Below are 18,155 nucleotides of genomic sequence, written 5' to 3' on the forward strand. Positions count from 1 at the left end.
GGTGTTACTCAGTTAAGAGGTCTCCACTGTATTTAGTTTCTGTTCCTGCAGATCCACCAATTCAAGACTCTAGGTCATCTCACTCCCTCTTCCATCCAGAAGATGACTTCTATCCACAAGCAGGACTGAATCAAAAGACAGATTTTTCACTTAGCTCTTGAGCTGAACCACCTCCTCAATGACCTTCCTCTGTCTCCATCAAGAACTGGAGCTCAGTTTTTTGAAGATGTAATAGAGCTACTCAGCCCAAACGTGGCTAATTGAAGACAAAAAGAAGATGCCTCATATGTTTCACTACAGTGCAACCAAACGTAACTGTGTTGTCCAACTCCTCATTCTGTAAAGTATGGCAGGGGCATCTGATTTTTGACTCTGTTCACCAATAAGACTTTAGCCAGTCAGTGGCTTTCTGAAGATCAGTAAAATCAACAAACTTTGGGTCAGCTGTCCAGAAATCAGATTGTGGTAAGCACTCAAGGAGAGATAGGATCCTGTAGGGAGCTACTTGCTAAAGGATGCTTTGTTTTAATAGTAGAGGTTGCCTTTATGGGAAAAGTTGGGGGGAGAGGTGGGTGGGAAGCCCCATGTTAGCAAAGCTCAGCCTCTTCCTCATTATTATAGTTTGTTTTCTTGGGAAACTTACAACCTAGGATAATTTTCATAAGGATCTCAAATATTTTATACCACAGAAAAATAGAAGTAGAGGGTCAGTGGCATCTATCTCTTTTCCACAGTCTAAGAAGAAAAGTCAGCATTATTTTTGCTTCACGAAGAAAAAAGCAATCGTTTAAATGAAGAGTTTTGTTAGTAAACACCTAATGAAGTTTTTCCTCCCCTCAAGCTCTGGCTTAAATTGATACTAAATAAGAGGCATTTTGTTTTGACATTCATAAAGCATAATTTTATTGTACAAAAGTAGAATGTAGGGCTTCCCTAGTGGCGCAGTGGTTGAGAGTCTGCCTGCCGATGCAGGGGACACGGGTTCGTGCCCCGGTCTGGGAGGATCCCACGTGCCGCGGAGCGGCTGGGCCCGTGAGCCATGGCCGCTGAGCCTGCGTGTCCGGAGCCTCTGCTCCTCAGCAGGAGAGGCCACAACGGTGAGAGGCCCACATACCGCAAAAAAAAAAAAAAAAGTAGTATGTATTTTGTTCCTTAAAACATCTGGGGTCATCGACACAGTATTGAGGATAAAAGTAATATTTTATATCTGGTAGGGAAGAATATTTTGGTAACTAATTGTGAGTCAATATTTTAAATAATTTTAAAGTAATTTTTCCATCCTTATAGCTAGTCATTGGCACTAATTTTTTCATCATGGTTTGTATTCTTTATAAATGTATCTTCAAATTAGAAGAAGTTCATTTAAAAATACAGAAAATTCTTGTTCAGTAACTAAAAATATTTTGCAAATATAGGAGATGTGACAGTTGATTACTAAGCATATTAAATTGGAGGCTTCAAAATTTAGAATTTGTTTTTAAAGGCAACATTTGTGGGGTTTTTTTTTTTTTGCTCTTAAAATGAGTAAACTTGACTTTAAGATAAACACATTAATATTTTATATATATGCACAAATATGTGTACATACATATTTAAATTCAAAAATTATATATGTATATTGTATATATATTATATATGTATGTAAATGGCCATGACTTGAAAAGTATGCTTCGTTGCTAATTTTTAATATACCTTCTGTATGAATACATTAAGCACTTTATCCCTTTGGGACTCCATAAGAAAATATCTTTTCAAATTTATTTCTATTTAATACAGTATAAGGTTTTGCAGAAGGTTTTAGTTTGGGGGTTTTGTTTGTTTTTATTTTTATTGGTTCTGATGTTTTAGTATTTACCTATTCATCCTCAGATTGATCCACCTACAAATACTATCCCCAGCAGCCTCTTATTGGAACTGTGTGAAGCAAAAGGTGACTTGTAAAATCACCCAATGGGTTATGAAGTTGAGGCCTCCACAAGGCCTATCTGAGCAACCCTCTTTCTATGGAGAAGGTTTGGGTTTTGTCTCTATGATCTGGTATTGATGCTAAGACAATGTTAACTAAGTTAAATAGTTAAGTAATCAGTTGACTTACTTTACGTCTTCTAAAAGTATAGATATGGCTTTCTCTTTGAGTTGAGGTTGCCCAGTTCTGCCCCCATAAAATCCTACTCATTCCAGCTATTCTCCTTATGGCTGATTACTTTTAAATAATAAAGTGGATAGTAATAATAGCTATTAGGAGTCTCAGTGTGCTGGCACTGTTCTAGGTGCTTTATATGTATTAACTTATTTAATAAACAACACTATATAGGTACTGTTATTATATGCATTTTATAGATAAAGAAACAGAAGTGTGCAGAAGGGTTAAAAAAAATGGTAGAGCCCCTTGTATACCTGTGGTATCTGCTAATACCTGTAGCATCTCTTCTTCACATTGTTCAGTGTTGTTAGTTTTCTACTGTTTTAACTTATTACTGCTGATTAAATAGATAGCATCCACCAATCATCTTTTTATTTAAAGGTACCTACTCTTAAGTAGGTGAATACCACCAAATTTATCTTTTTGTTTTCCTTCCTGCAACAGTGTAGCAATAAGTTCAAAGGATTTCATGGAAAAACTATTAAAGATACTTCTTTTTGAATATGTTAGGGTCATATTATCTGTGCTTAAAACCATTTAGAAATATTTTTCCTAAAAAGATCCACATGTAAGAAATTTTTTTTCAATTTTGCCCACAAATTGAAATTGCTTATCTTTTGGATGTTTTCTCCCCCTACCCCCCTTTTTTGGTCGTGCTCATAAAGTTACCTAGATAACTTAGATAATGGTTTGGTAAACTAATAGTCAGAAATTCGTGTATATAACTTGACATTGCATATTTAGACATGAATTTGACTTTAGGCAGACTGTCAGAAAATATTTATAATTAATTTATAACTGGCTTGCTATTTTAATGACTATTAAATCTAGTTCCATTAACCATTTATTGCCTGTTAGGATCATCTTACATGCACAGTTATAGGACATCCTCTTGTACTAAAGAAAGTACAGGCTGACTGTCAGATATTGTTCAAATCAAGTAGTGTTAGTGTACTGTTAATGTAATATTATTTTTCTATAATATATTTATCATTTTTCTATATAAAATTTAAGTTTTGGTAAAATCAGCCCACAATATATTATACAAGATTAGTTCCATTATCACTATTTTGCAGACATTATTCTAGTAGATTTTGTTTTAAAAGTTTACATCATGAACATATAATGAAGTAAGTGAGGGAGATTAAGAGGTACAAACTTCCAGTTACAAAATAGAGTCACGAGCATGAAATGTACAAAAATTTTACATAATAAACATTTCATAACATGAACATCTTTGGGTAGTAGGCAGTCTTATTTAAGACATGTTTTAGGTATGGTATTTTTGTATAACAGTTGTTCATTATTATAGTATTATGCATTATTTTAAAACTGACTTTTTCAAAATATATTTGGTTTAGTGATAGATTAAAACTATGTGTTGTGTAGATAGAATAATTGCTGTATATTTGGAGGAATATATGTATACCAGCCTGAAATGAAACGTATGGCCTAGTCTTACATTTGAGAGACTATATCATTTTGAAGAATTGCAGGTTTGAAGAAGGATGGTTTCTGAAGTACTAAGTAGTAGAAGAATGTAGAAAATAGGAAGTAGGCAGCTTGGGACAGGAATCTTTGTTACGAGAAGGTTAGGAGAAGAAAAATGGAGTTAAGAGCATCTGTGGAATAGATTTTGAAGCATTTGGAAGCATGTCTATGTGTGTATCTGTATGTTTGTATATCTCTGACCTAATACAATAAGTGATCGTAGTCTCACTGTATTATACATACCTTAAAATTGTTCTTATTTCCTACTGGACAGTGCTTAGTGCTTCTTAACTTCTATATATTTCTGCTTTAATATATCCATCCAAATGAGTTAGACCTTGTTGGCCTTATGTCTCTATTTCTTTTTTTATTATAAATTTTTTGTTTTATTTATTTATTTTGGCTGTGTTGTGTCTTTGTTGCTGCACGCGTGCTTTCTCTAGTTGCAGCGAGTGGGGGCTACTCTTTGTTGCGGTGCATGGGCTTCTCATAGTGGTGGCTTTTGTTGCGGAGCATGTGCTCTAGGCACGCGGGCTTCAGTAGCTGTAGCACGCGGGCTCAGTAGTTGTGGCATACGGGCTCTAGAGCACAAGCTCAGTAGTTGTGGCGCGCGGGCTTAGTTGCTCCACAGCATGTGTGATCTTCTCGGACCAGGGCTTGAACCCGTGTCCCCTGCATTGGCAGGCAGATTCTTAACCACTGCATCACCAGGGAAGCCCTATGTCTCTATTTCTATTTTTCTTTCTGAGATTTTACCTTTTCAGCACATGGCAGAACCTCCTGTGGTCCCAGCCACATCCTAGCTTGCTGTTACTTTGTACCTTTCTACATTCCTTCCCCACCCCCACCCCCCGCTAACCATCTCAGTTTCTGCCTGTATCTTTTAATCCTGAAACACCTTCCTGTGTTTCAAATGGTGAATCTGTTCTGAGAATAGGAACATTTACAGTCAACAATTATTCTGTTCTCATGGTAAGGAAACACTCTAGCATTATATTCCTCTATCTCAGTGCCACCTTTCATCCCCAGTGAACAGGTACATTATGAAAGTAATATCAAATTTTAAGATGTGTTTTATATTTAAGTATAGTCAAAGTAGTAGAATGCATAATGAAGTTATAGTTTTGACATAATCAGGAAGTCACTGTGTAAGAAGTTGGAAAATGTCACCTTTGTACAGTGCTCCACTTATTATGCTTAGATAATACTGTTTAAATAGAAGTATTCCTTTACAGTGGAAGTGTTTTAGTGTTCAAAGGAGACAAATCCCAAATTGTAGAGGCCCTGCTTATTTTACTTTACAATATGGAGCGAGTGATAGCAGGGATATTGAAAGCAAATGAAAACATTAATACATACGCAAAAATGAAGTATTTTTGGTTATTAAATGCATTTAACTGATAAGCCTTCTTAGCAATAAACAGAAGGCTCTGATGGTTCATGGTTTATCATCCTCCATGAGATAAGGTAATTGAAAAAAAGTATTGGCCGAATTGTGGGGTTTTGTCAGTTAAGGTAGAAATGTATCTAAATCTATCAGTTACTTGGATTATCAAACAAATAAGGTGTGTTGAAAACTAAACCAAACTATACCAAATATTTCACAATGTAAATGTTAAAATTAATTAGAAGCACAACTCTAGTTAAAAATTTTATACCTCATCCTAAGTGATAGGGATTGGATACTAAGGATTTCGTCATATTTATTTGCTAGGGGTGGGGGTGTGTGGCTTACTTGGTTTTTGATTAGTCAAGATGCTGAGATAAACTGCCTAATAGGCTTAAAAATGAGTAAACCTTTATTATTCTAGCCTGTAGGCAGGGATAGAGTGATATTATTAGCATATTAATGTTTGAAATTGGTCTTCCACAAGTGATCAGTTCTTAAGGAAATTCAGTAGTTGTCCCTGTGTAGTATGTAGTCTTGCCTCTCTTTCTCTATTTTGTTTATATTGCTTAAGTTCAGGCAATTATATTTAATTTACTTAACAGATTTTTATCATGTACTTACTATATATTTGGCATTGTCTTACGCCCTTTGGGCTTCAGAACTTACAAAGACTGGTAGTACATAGTCCCTACCTCCTAATATCCTTTGTCTGATTTCCCTGTTCTGCCCTAAAACATTCCTAGAACTAGATTTTTATCATAAGGGCATTTTTGTTTAGATGTGTATTGACAACAAAATTAAATTCCATGAAGCCTAAATTTTGAATTTGTTGCCACCACAGCTTTTTAAAAAAAATCTGAATCAAGTGAATCTGGTGCATAGGCATTCTATAAGTATTTGTTGTTCATGTTTTTTGATGTTAATAATCACCTTTGAGTAGAGTACAAACTTTTCTTTTTATAAATTTTTGTCACAAAATAAATACAATTTAAAGGAGTCAAATTCTTTCGTAAATCAGTTTTAGTGGTTGCTCATGGCTTATATTTCTGTGCTTTTTGAATATTGAGTATATTACAAGAGCTACATTAAATGTAGGCAAAAAGAAGACAGAAATAAGAAAATAATGTATTTAAGTCAGTTCTTTGGGTACTGTAGTCTTTCCTGATATTGTCAGTTGATTTTGATAACTGGTGTATTTGACTGTTATATTTTCAATCTCAAGTAGCCCAGTAGCGCTAATTTAGATACCACATCTGAATCAGTAAGTATAGAACAAGATTGATTTCTGAAAAATTCCAGTTATTTAAACCCACCAATCCAGACATCTCTTTCTTGAACATTATTTACCTTAATAGAAATTTAAAATAAAGGTACTCTTAGCAGGTGATTGTTAAGAAGAAATTCTGAGTAATTATTGAGGAAGGTCATTGAGATAGGTCAGCTAGAGGTGGATATACAGCCTGCCTAATAATTGGATGGATGCTACCTGGCTGGAAGATGGAGCTGATTGGTGGATCAAAATCTCAGAGGGAAACCTGCCATTTTTAGTTTAAATGTTTATTAAAATTATATTCCATGAAGTACTATTATATGCTGCTATTTAACTATTAAAAAGTGAAATGATCACCAACGATTATTATTACCCTACCAAAAGATTGTTTTAAGTACCTTTTGGTATATGTGAAATATATTTGGTTGAGTGGTACTTAGTAAACTTTTGTATTACTTTAACATATGAACTTTTAAATTATATCCAAAGTTAGAACATATCTTATAAATAAGTTGTTCCTGTTTTATATGTTTGTTTGCTGAAGCCTATCTTTGTATTTTTTCAGGTTTACGTGAGATTAAGACCATTCTTCAGGGAATTCCTGGAAAGAATGTCTCAGATGTATGAGGTAAATATACTTAAGCTAATTATATAAGTATTTTTATTTTATTCAATATAGTACCCATATTTAGATCATGTATAATGATTACTTCTTTTCCCCTGAATTTGTAGATCATTCTTTTTACTGCTTCTAAGAAGGTGTATGCAGACAAGTTACTGAACATACTAGACCCTAAAAAGCAACTGGTCAGGTAAATTTAATTAAGAAATAGTGGAAATGTCTGTCACACTGATCTATGAAATTACTATGCTTCTACTTAATTTTGATAGCCATTTTCAGTTGGCTGCATATATAGAGATTTGTGTGTTAAATGGGGAAAATAAGTGAATTTTTTTTTAAGCCCCAAAAGTCTTTAAGAGTTCCTAATTATTTAACTCCAGACAGACGTTCTTTAAAGGATACAAAGATCAAATGTATTTATTCACTTGTACATCTGTATCCTCACTTCTTTTGGGATTGGGAGGAGGTTGGGGGTATGTGGAATTTTTCACTGTGTGCATGATGTTTTCCCTTCCTTCTGTCTCTGAGATAATGCATGTGTTGTCATCTTTTTAATGGCTTAGAGAAATAAAAGTTAATTTTAACAAAAAGGATCAAATTAAACTCTTTTGCTTTTTTCAAGAGCAAATTTATCTTCCATGGAAAGAAAATGTTACATGAAATCTAACTGGAAATTGCAGTTGGTTTAGTCACTCAGGTTTTCCTGATCTGGACTCAGTTCCTTCTGTGTGTCCTGAGCCAGCAGATGCAGTGTGTTCCTGGTTAGATGGGAGTGTGTTCCTGGTTAGATGGGAATTTAAAACAATTTGAAAATTAGTTTCATTATTTCTGTCAACTGAAGTGAGATACCAAGACTCAGCAGTCTTGCTGCATCCTCTAAGGTATAGGAGTTAATGTTTGAGTTTTGATCAAGAGCTGAGATGCCACAAAAGGCTCCTAAAAGCTTTAATAGCTGGGTGTTCATTGTCTTGAATACTTTCTCCCATACTGTCTTAGTGGAAAATCCTAAACTTAATTTCTACTGTTAAAAGTACCTGTATTATTGAGTGGTTTCAGCTGTGGTGAAAGGCTTTTCCTAATGTCCACATTTAGGAGATTTTTCCCTTGTAAATAGAATGTGATTTTTTTTTTTTTAATCTAAAGGATCAAAATGTGTCCTGTAGTCAGTTTCCATTTTATCTTCCATATAAGCAAGCTTCAGACACACAAATGAAAATGTGTGTGTTTCATAAAAGTATATAATTTATTATAATTTATGCTCATTTTACCTAACTTTTATAAAAGCATACAAGTGATTTTGCTCTCATGACTTCATTTATTCTGAAGATTTCTATTCAGCCCCTCCAATGTTCCAGGGAACAGTGGTGAGCAACACAAGCCCTTCCCTCTTGGAGCTTTCATTTTTACTAGGGGACAAATCATAGTCACACAGTTACGTTACAAATTAAAACCCCTCTTTTAAACTAGTTTTATAAAATCTACACATTTGGGAGTTTAAACTTGTTTTATCTAGTTGTATTTTGAAAAAGTTAAAACAGGAAAAACTTTTTGAACAGTATATTGAATGCGTTAGAGTGCTTTAGGGAATCATCTATGTTGGTGACAAGGTAGACTCAGAAATTCCTGTGATCTCTGAATCCTGTGAGTCCGAATGCAAATTTGATGACTAGCAAAAGTAGTTTCTTTCTAAAACTGCAAATACATGCTATTGACCCTCAGATTCCTGAATAACTGGAAGGGGTTTAGTATAATTTAATTAAAATAATCATTAGTATCCATATATATATATTCAGCTGTCTCCTGTGTCTGGTGAATTTGCTGCTATTGGAGAAGAGTTATCAATAGTGATTTGCAGTTATGTGCTGTACCTGCCTCTCCAATTTCCTCGTATCTAAATGTTTATACAAATAAAATATGGAATCTTACTTAGGTCCAACCAGGACTTAAATTCTTTTGCCTAGTCTTATTTTTTTCAAAGTAGGACTGTCTTTAAACCTTTCAGAGGTAGGTGATCATTTAACTTATGAACATTTAATTAAAAGCATTCTTTGTAATAAGGGAAAAAGAATTGTTTATACTACATTTTGTCTGGTTTTAAAATTCTTCCACTTTTCCATCACCATTGGCCCTGATTAAAATATCAGTTTTGTTGTTATTAGAGCTATGGCAGATTTTGTTGGTAGAAAATGCCCCTTTCTTGAAATTGGATAATTCAAAATATAGGTATGTGTAAGCCCTAGCTCCTGAAAAATTGTATAGTGGGATTAAGACACAAGGAAGCCAAACTACCAAATGAATTAATGTATGCAAGTGGAGTATTTCAAGGTGATCTGTATCAGTTATTAGTAATATTCAGAATCTAATATTCTGAGTGCTAAATGGAGATTATTACAAGTATATAAATATTATTATAAAACCTTAATACCTTTTTAAAATGATATAGCATTTTTCAGTTTCATTGGTGAAAGATAAGTTTACATTTGTAATACTTAAATCTGAATTCATCTTTTCATTCAATCCCTGTTTTTTCAAATGATCTCTCACCCCCCCACACACACACGCATGCAATTAAAATAAAGATGGGTGTTTGGGAAAAGTTGAAATGATGGAATGTTTTGGCCTCTGCACCTTTCCTCAAAAACTATAAGAGAAACTAAAAACATTTTTTAAAAATGCCAACACGGAAACATTCCTTCTTATATTTTCTGTTCTGGCATGTGCAGGGATAGGGAGGCTGTGTGGTCTTCTGGTTAGAGCAAAGGACTGGGAGCCAGGAGGATCCTGGGTTCCAATGCGGGGCTAACCACTGACTTACTGTGTGACCTTGGGCAAGTCACTTGACCTCCTTGTGCCTCAGTCAACCATCTGGAAAATTGGTTAAAAAGCAGGACCTCGATGACAACCAGATGCTGCATCTGAACTGAGCTTTCCTGGGTAAATAAATTACAAAAACAATTTACAGAGTTTTTAATCCCTCTTTATCATTTAATATAACATTTTGGGATAAAACAAAGTTCTTTAAGGCATGGTAATATTTGGTTGTAAGGTTTCAATAATTGCTAAGAATTTTTTTTTTTTTTTTTTGCGGTACATGGGCCTCTCACTGCTGTGGCCTCTCCCGTTGCGGAGCACAGGCTCCGGACACGCAGCCTCAGCGGCCATGGCTCAGCGGCCATGGCTCACGGGCCCAGCCGCTCCGCGGCATGTGGGATCTTCCCGGACCGGGGCACGAACCCGTGTCCCCTGCATCGGCGGGCGGACTCTCAACCACTGCGCCACCAGGGAAGCCCACTAAGAATTTTTATAATAAAACTGTAGCCCAAAGCTTAGGCCCACACTTGCATTTGAATTTCCTTTGTGAGAGAAAATGATAAGGCTTAACTTGAAAAGCCTATGGTATGTGTATTGTATATGTGTTTCAGTATATGTTGTGCTTTTTACATATATATATATATATATATTTTTTTTTTTTTTTTAGTTAATTTGTTTTTACTTTTATGTTTAGGCACCGGCTTTTCCGCGAACATTGTGTTTGTGTACAAGGAAACTATATAAAGGACTTAAATATCCTTGGAAGAGATCTTTCAAAAACTATAATAATTGACAACTCACCACAAGCCTTTGCATATCAGGTAGGAAGAGGGTTGCTAAACAAACTCAGACAAATGCTGCCAAAAGATTTGATGGGATAACAGAATTTTCACTGGTGGAATTTCCCTGTTTAGTGTCATCTTTTAGAATTAGGAATGCCAAATTAGTATATTCCTTGTGGAAATTTTTCTTTTAAATGAAGTACAACATACATAAAAATCTGAGTAGTAAATCTGAAGTAGTAAATCCCTAAGAAGGGACTATAAGATATATATCATTTAATAGCATTCTTATCTATTGTTAAATCAGTAATTTGATTATAAACATGTTTCAGAATTATGAATAGCTTAACCATGTTCTTCTGGTCTGTTTGATTTGGCATTTCAAAATATTTTCTTAGACTATTTTGTCAATATGTTTGTACCCTTTGTCAATGATTCTTAGAAATATAAATTCAACTAGAGGGAATTCCCTGGCAGTCCAGTGGTTAGGACTCAGCACCTACACCTGCTGAGGGCCCAGGTTCCATCCCTGGTCAGGGAACTAGGATCCCGTAGGCCATACAGCACAGCATATGATAGATAGACAGATAGATAGATAGATAGCAGACAGACTGACAAGAGATTAGCCATCCTTGCAAGATATATTTTACATTATGAGTATGTTCATGTGATATGGCTGAGATTTTCTTCAGAATAAATCAGTACAGAATTGGAATGGTGGAAAGTGGGTTGGGTGTAGATGAAACAAGCTTTGCCCGTAACTTTTCTGTTTCAAAAATGTCCATAATAAAACGTAAAAAAGAATACATGGGGAAAAATTGCATATATGGTATTGAAGTATGTTCAGTTTAGGTCACTACTTTTATTCACTTGCATTTTGAAATAATGTTTTTAAGAATTGGTTCGTAAATAAAATAATTTCAGTTATCCTCCATCTCAAACACAGTGTTCTGCATAAATGTTAAAAGATATTTTATCCTAGAGAATATTTACTATAAAGCAAATATGGTTTGTATTTTTGTTTTTAGACCAATGAAATACCATTGAGTCAATTTGTTATGTTCCTACTATGTTTCAGGTTATCTTGCTAGTTGCTGGGAATAAAATAATGGGACACAGTCCCTGTGTAAGAGTATATGCTTTCTAGTAGTATTCTCTGTTGAGACTGGTAAAATTCCTTTATTCAAAATGCCTAGCATTGACTAATAATATTTCTTGAATGAATAATGTTTTTAGTTATGTTAATGCAAAACTTGTTTTAATGAATATTTCTTATTAAGTTTTATATACTCTAAGAATAAATTACTCTGAAAAACCAATTATGTTTCAGTTCCTTCCTTAACATCTGTCTCTTGCACTATTAAGCTGTCAAAGAATATGACAGACATAAACTCTGATGGCATTCCTTTTTTCAAAGGAACTTACTGATTAATGTTTACTAAAATCTGTTACTTTTAAGCTTTTCCAAAGTAGGCAAAATGTAAATGAAAAGAGTTAATTACTTATTTTTCACTTTAGCTATCTAATGGAATCCCTATAGAAAGCTGGTTTATGGATAAAAATGACAATGAACTTCTAAAATTGATTCCATTTCTGGAGAAGCTAGTAGAACTGGTAAGTATATCTTATCATTTTGTTAGGTTTTTGTTGCTTTAACTCTGTTGAAATAAATCTTCTCAGTTGCTTTATGTGTACTAACTTTAAGTCAACATGGTGGGACATTAGGGCAGAGATTGAAAAAAGATTACAAGCATTTTTGAAACTTATAAATTATATTAAAATTATGTTTATCAGTATTTAAAAATTTATATATCGAATGTTTTATTTTACCAGACTTCCTCTTGCTAACTAGTTGTTACTAACTAGTTTTGTTAAATTGATTTTGTAGTTCAGGTCTAGAATTAATGCTTATGGTACTGAAACTTTATTCTGGGAACTTTTTCCTCTGTGTCCATGGATTAATTTTAAAACTACTATATAAAGTAGAATTCATTGACTGAATGCTTTACCTATCTTTTGGTTTGACCTCTTATTGCATAATTGTTCTTACAAAATTAATACATTAATGAGAGGCTTTTTTTTTTAATCTAAATTTAACTGCTTCTGTGTAGTATCTTTTTATTTGGCAAACAAAATAATGTAAATTATAAAATATTGATAAATGGTGGTATAGTTTCTTTGCAAAGTAAGAATGTTCATAATGTTATGGGGATCATGTCTTTGAAATTACGTGGCTTTTAAAATGTCTATTTCTCCACACAGAATGAAGATGTTCGACCTCACATCAGAGACCGATTTCGCTTGCATGATTTGCTGCCCCCAGATTAAGTACAAAGACTTGTCAAATCACTGAAGGGGGAGAGAATGCAGGACCCTTTTGGACTAAGACAAAAACATTGCCATTACTGTTGAAATTTTGCATTTTTGTACCCCGTCTTGCTTTTCTTATCTTGGTGCCCAATAATAATCAAGGGTTACAGAAAGAGACTTTATCTCAGATTGAATACATACAGTAGGTAGGCTAAAACAGAAGAGTCTTTAGAACTAGTGCAACTTCCAGTGAAATTTTTTTATGTACAGGACATCTGCAGTTTATAAAGAATTCTGTTTCTGCCACCAGCAGTTTGACCTGTAGTCACACAGGATTTTATGATAATAACAGAGATGAAAATGGACTTTTATTTTCTCTCTGTTTGGTGCTCTAAGTGGGTTTGTAGCCACTTTTCTGTTACTTTAAAATTCTCATTTCAACAGGAATGGCCAGTAAAAGTTGTTTTATTTTTCCTGTTAAGGTTTATAACCTTTTTACATTTTTGACCTGTATTAGATTAGAATTTCATTATGCATTCCTTTTAGTTGAGGCGCTTCATAGTTTTCTGGAAATAGTCAATTTTTAGTTTTTTATTATACATTTGAATGGCCGTTTTCCTGCTTTGTCTGCCTGCATATTGTATATTTGTTTAAAAATATTCTCTACTTTTAGTCCATGTAAGTTTCATTTAGAACATGCATTTATATTTTGTTTCTGTAATATTCTACTGTAGGTGAAATCTTTTCAAAAATCAAGAGACTGGGTAGATAAGAATATATGAATGACTAATATTCAAAAGATTTAAACCATTGTGATGGCATGTGTTCCCAAGTGGTAATATCTTGCAGTGGCACACAGATTTGATGGATAAAAGGTATACCTCAGACTTCACTGTGCTCACCAATCTTTGAGGAGAATGAGTTTGGTCACCTGTTGGGCTTGATTTGGTTACTGATGCCTTTGGTTTTCTCCAGGAATGAAGTATTCAGCACAGTGATTCAGTATTTTTAGTTATTTTGCATGGGCTGGTAGTACCTCTGTTATGCTCTCAGTTACAATCAATTAAAACTCTGTGTAACAGTCTTGGTACCTTACAGTAGCTATGCATAATCCTGTGGCACAGTAAACTCCCAAGCCACCAATGCAGTTAATATGTTCTCATAGTGGTTTTCTATGCTATATGAAAATAGTCTTCAAGCCTTGGTTCTCTAATGCAGCTACCACAAGAGGTTGATATTTTTATAGTGGCGTGTAATCTCTTTTTCGGGAGGCTTTTTATGGAAGGTAGAATTTGTAAAAGTTAGTATGCTTTGCCTCTCAACTGCATTATCATGCCACAGGCTCAGACTGTTTTTGTGTAAAGGATGTCAAAGAACGGCACTTTTTCTAAAGAGAAGTTTGATATTTTGTATGCTTGTTAAGAAAGTACAGTATTGGAAATTAAAGGTGGACAACTGATAATTGAGGAGTATGTCACTTAATTTTTTATGTATATTACCTGTTTACTTGTACAACTTATTGTACAAATTACATGCAGCTTCATTTTCAAATGAATCCTTAAAATAAGGAAATCTTTTTAGGAAAACATTTAATTTTTGTATTTTTGATTTTAAAGGCATGAGTTATGTCAATTTTCAGTGTATTAATGAAGATTTTAACTTTTCATCAGGTTGAGTGTTTTCTTACTATATTATCTGTTGTGTATGTAGTTAGCATATTGTGTCACTGAACTGTTTAAAAATCTAGCATGTAGAGCAAGCCTGTTTTGTGGAAAATCCTTATTCATTAAAAAAATAATCATGGCAGATTTTCTGCAAAAAAAAAAAAAGCAAAAGCATTTGCAATTCAGAATACTGGGGTTTTTTTTGTTTGTTTGTTTTTAATTTAAAGAAAGGTATTTTGCTTGCAGGAAAAAATACTACAGATTCATTTTAATGAGAATCTTTGAAATGTATTTATCTTTAGGGCATCTGGGCATCTTTATGCTGTTTGTCTTCTGTCTTTCTTGAAATAAAATGTACATATGTTACCTTTACATATGCTCTTGCTCAAAATTGTGAACCTGGTTACATTTCTCCTTGCTCCCTTTTTATGTTCAAACAGCAAAACCCAAAACCTATACAGGATCTAAATTTTCAGCTTGCATTATAATTGCTGAAAGCTTTTCTGATTAAGTAACTACAGTCTCAACGGGCTTTCCCACAACTAAAAGGGAAATGTAAGCACCTATATATACCACTGTGCCTATAGGCACTTTAAAAACAACTTTTAATCATCTTTTATTGGTAAAGCTGTTTTTGATCCCCTGCTAGCAGAGCTCTTTTAAGTTGACTGACAAATGAATCAAGCCTAACAAGATTCTGTAAAGAAATAAACTAAGGGAGAATTTTATATGGCCTGAGAAAATTTCTTGAGATCAATTCAGTCTCTTTTTCTTCATTACTTGATTTGAGTCATTTTAAATTTGTTATTAATACAAAATTTAAAATAAGTTATAGAGACAGTTATCCAGCTTCCTCCACTTTAAAATGTGTTATCTTATTACCCCTTCTTTGCTTTATCTGTTGGTAGATATTACCTTAAACATTTCCATTAGTTAAATGGAGGTGTTTATGAATTGAGATGTGCCCAGCCTCTTCAGTTCACACAGAAAACATGAACTCTTAAAAACTGACTAGTAAATGCAGGAGAGATGGATACCTGATAAGACACGGCAAAAGTGACCTATATACACATTACGACTCTGAAGTACATATTATAATTGTGATATTTCCAGTGGTAAATGTCTGACTTTTAAAGACATTCTTTTAAATATTTGTATTATTGTTAGGATGTTTTAATCAGTTGTGTTTTTTAATTCCATGTAATATATGTAGCCCTAATCAGATTTATAGCACCATATTTCTCCTTGGGTCTTAAAAGAGAGTTGACAACAATTTAAAAGCATAAATTGTTTTATATTAGCTAGTATGTATATTTATTTACCTGATGGCTTTATCTTGTTTCCCAAAATTTTGGGGGCATTTGTTGAAAGCATTGTAACTTCTATAAATGGCTATTTTCTTGTAACTGTCAGTGAAAATGGATGTGTACATTGTGTTTTTATATTACTTTGGTTTTCCTGGTTTGTTTGTTTTTTGGGTTTTGGGGGGGATGTTAAACATAGAATCATTTTTTTAAAAAAAGTTATCTTTGGCCAATGACTTTTTCAACTAGATATTACTTGCATTCAACCATCTAAAGAAGTTTGTTTTTTACTGTTTCGTTTAGTCAGCTTGCTGAAAAACAGAGACTTCATCTCATCAATGAAGAAAGCATTTCATTATTCCTACAGATCTTTGCAGCGAGCACAGACTTCTTCATAAGGACCAGATCTTTTCCACGTCTTGTGTCAATCACATAAAGCTGAAATGTAAAGGACACTGAAGCCTTCATTTAATTGTCCTAACATTATGGTGTTATATACTACATCATTAGCTAGTTAAGGTTTTCTGACCTGACTTCTCTTTGTCTTCCTAGGTATTTATTTGTTATCTCTTTTAAACTTGTGTTTCTAAATTAACTTAGTGTTAATAGTCACCCACCAAATAACTATGCCAAGTAACTAGGAAAGAATGTTTATTTTATTTCCCCTTATAGGGGAAGAGTGGACTGGGAACAAAAATGTATGGGCCAAAAGGCCTTAGGTTGTCATTCATTCACTTTCTTATTCCTCTCATGAGCTGTTTTTGAGTATAGTATTTTTTCAGTGCTTATGTGCTTGATTATGTCATTACTTTTCATGTCGTCCCCTGAGTTAAAAGCCTGCTAAGAACCTGTATAAAATACATTTAAAAAATTTCAGAATAAGAACCACAGAACTCAGTATCTTATATTTAAATGCTATTTAAATTATTATTGGAATCCAAGTCTCATTCACTAGGATACATTTTTATAAAATGTTTCTCTGTATCTTGAATTGAAATTACTTGCCCAGAGGCAAGAGTTCCGGGATTATGTGTTTTGAGAAATTTTTAAAAGGGGAGATGAGAGCAACAAGTTTATACTTACTTTATGGTTTTTATATTAGTTATTAGTATTTTAAAATATATCACTGGTTCCCAAACCTGACTCTTCATTAGAATTACTCTGTGGAGCTTTTGAAATACAGATTCTTGAGGCCTGACCTCTGCCAAATTGTCTCACTGGGTCTAGAGTGGGGCCTGAGAGTTCTGTATTTTTTGAAAGCTCTCCAAGTGATTCTCATAGATTTGGGAAATCACTACTTTACTTAATGTGACAGTGGTTTGGGAGTTGAGAATAGGCAACAAAATTAAGTTTACCAGACATCTCTTTGTGGTAGAGTTTTCTTTTTTTAACTGGGACCAGATTTCACAGAACTTATTCAAGATGCATGGAGGAATAATAAAGAAGATTGAGGTTACTGCTTATTATCATTCATGTCTTTCATACTTTTTAAGAGTTTGCATTTTCTAGCACTTGGAATAGTTGATCATATACACAGCTGAAGGACATATCCCTGAATGAGACCATTATATATATTAACTGTAAAATATTTCACTATTTTTTTATTTTATAAATCTTTGTAGAAATAAGCAATGAAATACTACTTTCATCTTTTGAAATGGGATTTTTCAAGGCAGTGTCCTTTTGGCATTAAGGTAGGGGGGAGTTAATATTCTCTCTGCCTTTTTCCACATGAATCAATATAAAGTCATGGACATTTAAAATATTCAATTTAATTTCTACATATTTACTATGCAGTATAGCCGTGAACAAGTAATGTAGATTTAGTTTTCTCATCTTCAAATGCCCTGATCACCCTACCTCACAGGGTTGTTGTGGGGATAAATAAAACTTTTATGGAAGCACTTTTCTTTGGTGATATTTTATCAGCCATTAGAAACAATATAATATCTAACAACTTATATTTGTATAGTGCTTTGTTTACATGTACACAATTTTTTCACATTGCTTTCTCTTTCGATGATCTGTAAGGAACGTAGAGCAGGTTACAGATAAGGAAACAAGCTCAGAGAGGGCTGTGACCCAAGACCACACAGCTGTTCTAGGAGACTTGAATTCAAGTATCATTACCACAGGCTATTTCCCAAGGCATTGGCATTTTTGTATAATCATGTTTGTACATAAATACAAAGCTTTCCCTAGTTTATAAAATGAATGTAGCCAACAAAATGTTCTTATAAAAGAATATATTAACTCAGTGCAAAAGCTTGTGGTACAAACTAGGCCCTAGAGTTTAACAATCCAATATTTAAACTAGAAGGAAATTCCATCTTCTAAGTGTACATCTTTATTTTACAGATGTAAAATG

General features: G+C 33.7%; 1 protein-coding gene across 2 annotated transcripts in view; it reads left to right on the forward strand.

The window, feature by feature from the left end:
- The window catches only part of CTDSPL2 (CTD small phosphatase like 2), a 71,048-nt gene extending 53,357 nt beyond the window's left edge, over window positions 1-17,691 (forward strand). For both annotated transcript variants that reach the window (XM_019935437.3, XM_019935436.3), the window contains exons 9-13: window positions 6,860-6,922; window positions 7,027-7,106; window positions 10,422-10,548; window positions 12,028-12,123; window positions 12,772-17,691. In XM_019935437.3, the coding sequence (XP_019790996.1) occupies window positions 6,860-6,922; window positions 7,027-7,106; window positions 10,422-10,548; window positions 12,028-12,123; window positions 12,772-12,837 (432 nt within the window). In that variant the 3' untranslated portion in view covers window positions 12,838-17,691. The remainder of the gene's footprint in view (window positions 1-6,859; window positions 6,923-7,026; window positions 7,107-10,421; window positions 10,549-12,027; window positions 12,124-12,771) is intronic.
- Window positions 17,692-18,155: the final 464 nt, after the last annotated feature.

Source organism: Tursiops truncatus, chromosome 2 (assembly GCF_011762595.2).
Source record: "Tursiops truncatus isolate mTurTru1 chromosome 2, mTurTru1.mat.Y, whole genome shotgun sequence".
Lineage (NCBI taxonomy): Eukaryota > Metazoa > Chordata > Mammalia > Artiodactyla > Delphinidae > Tursiops > Tursiops truncatus.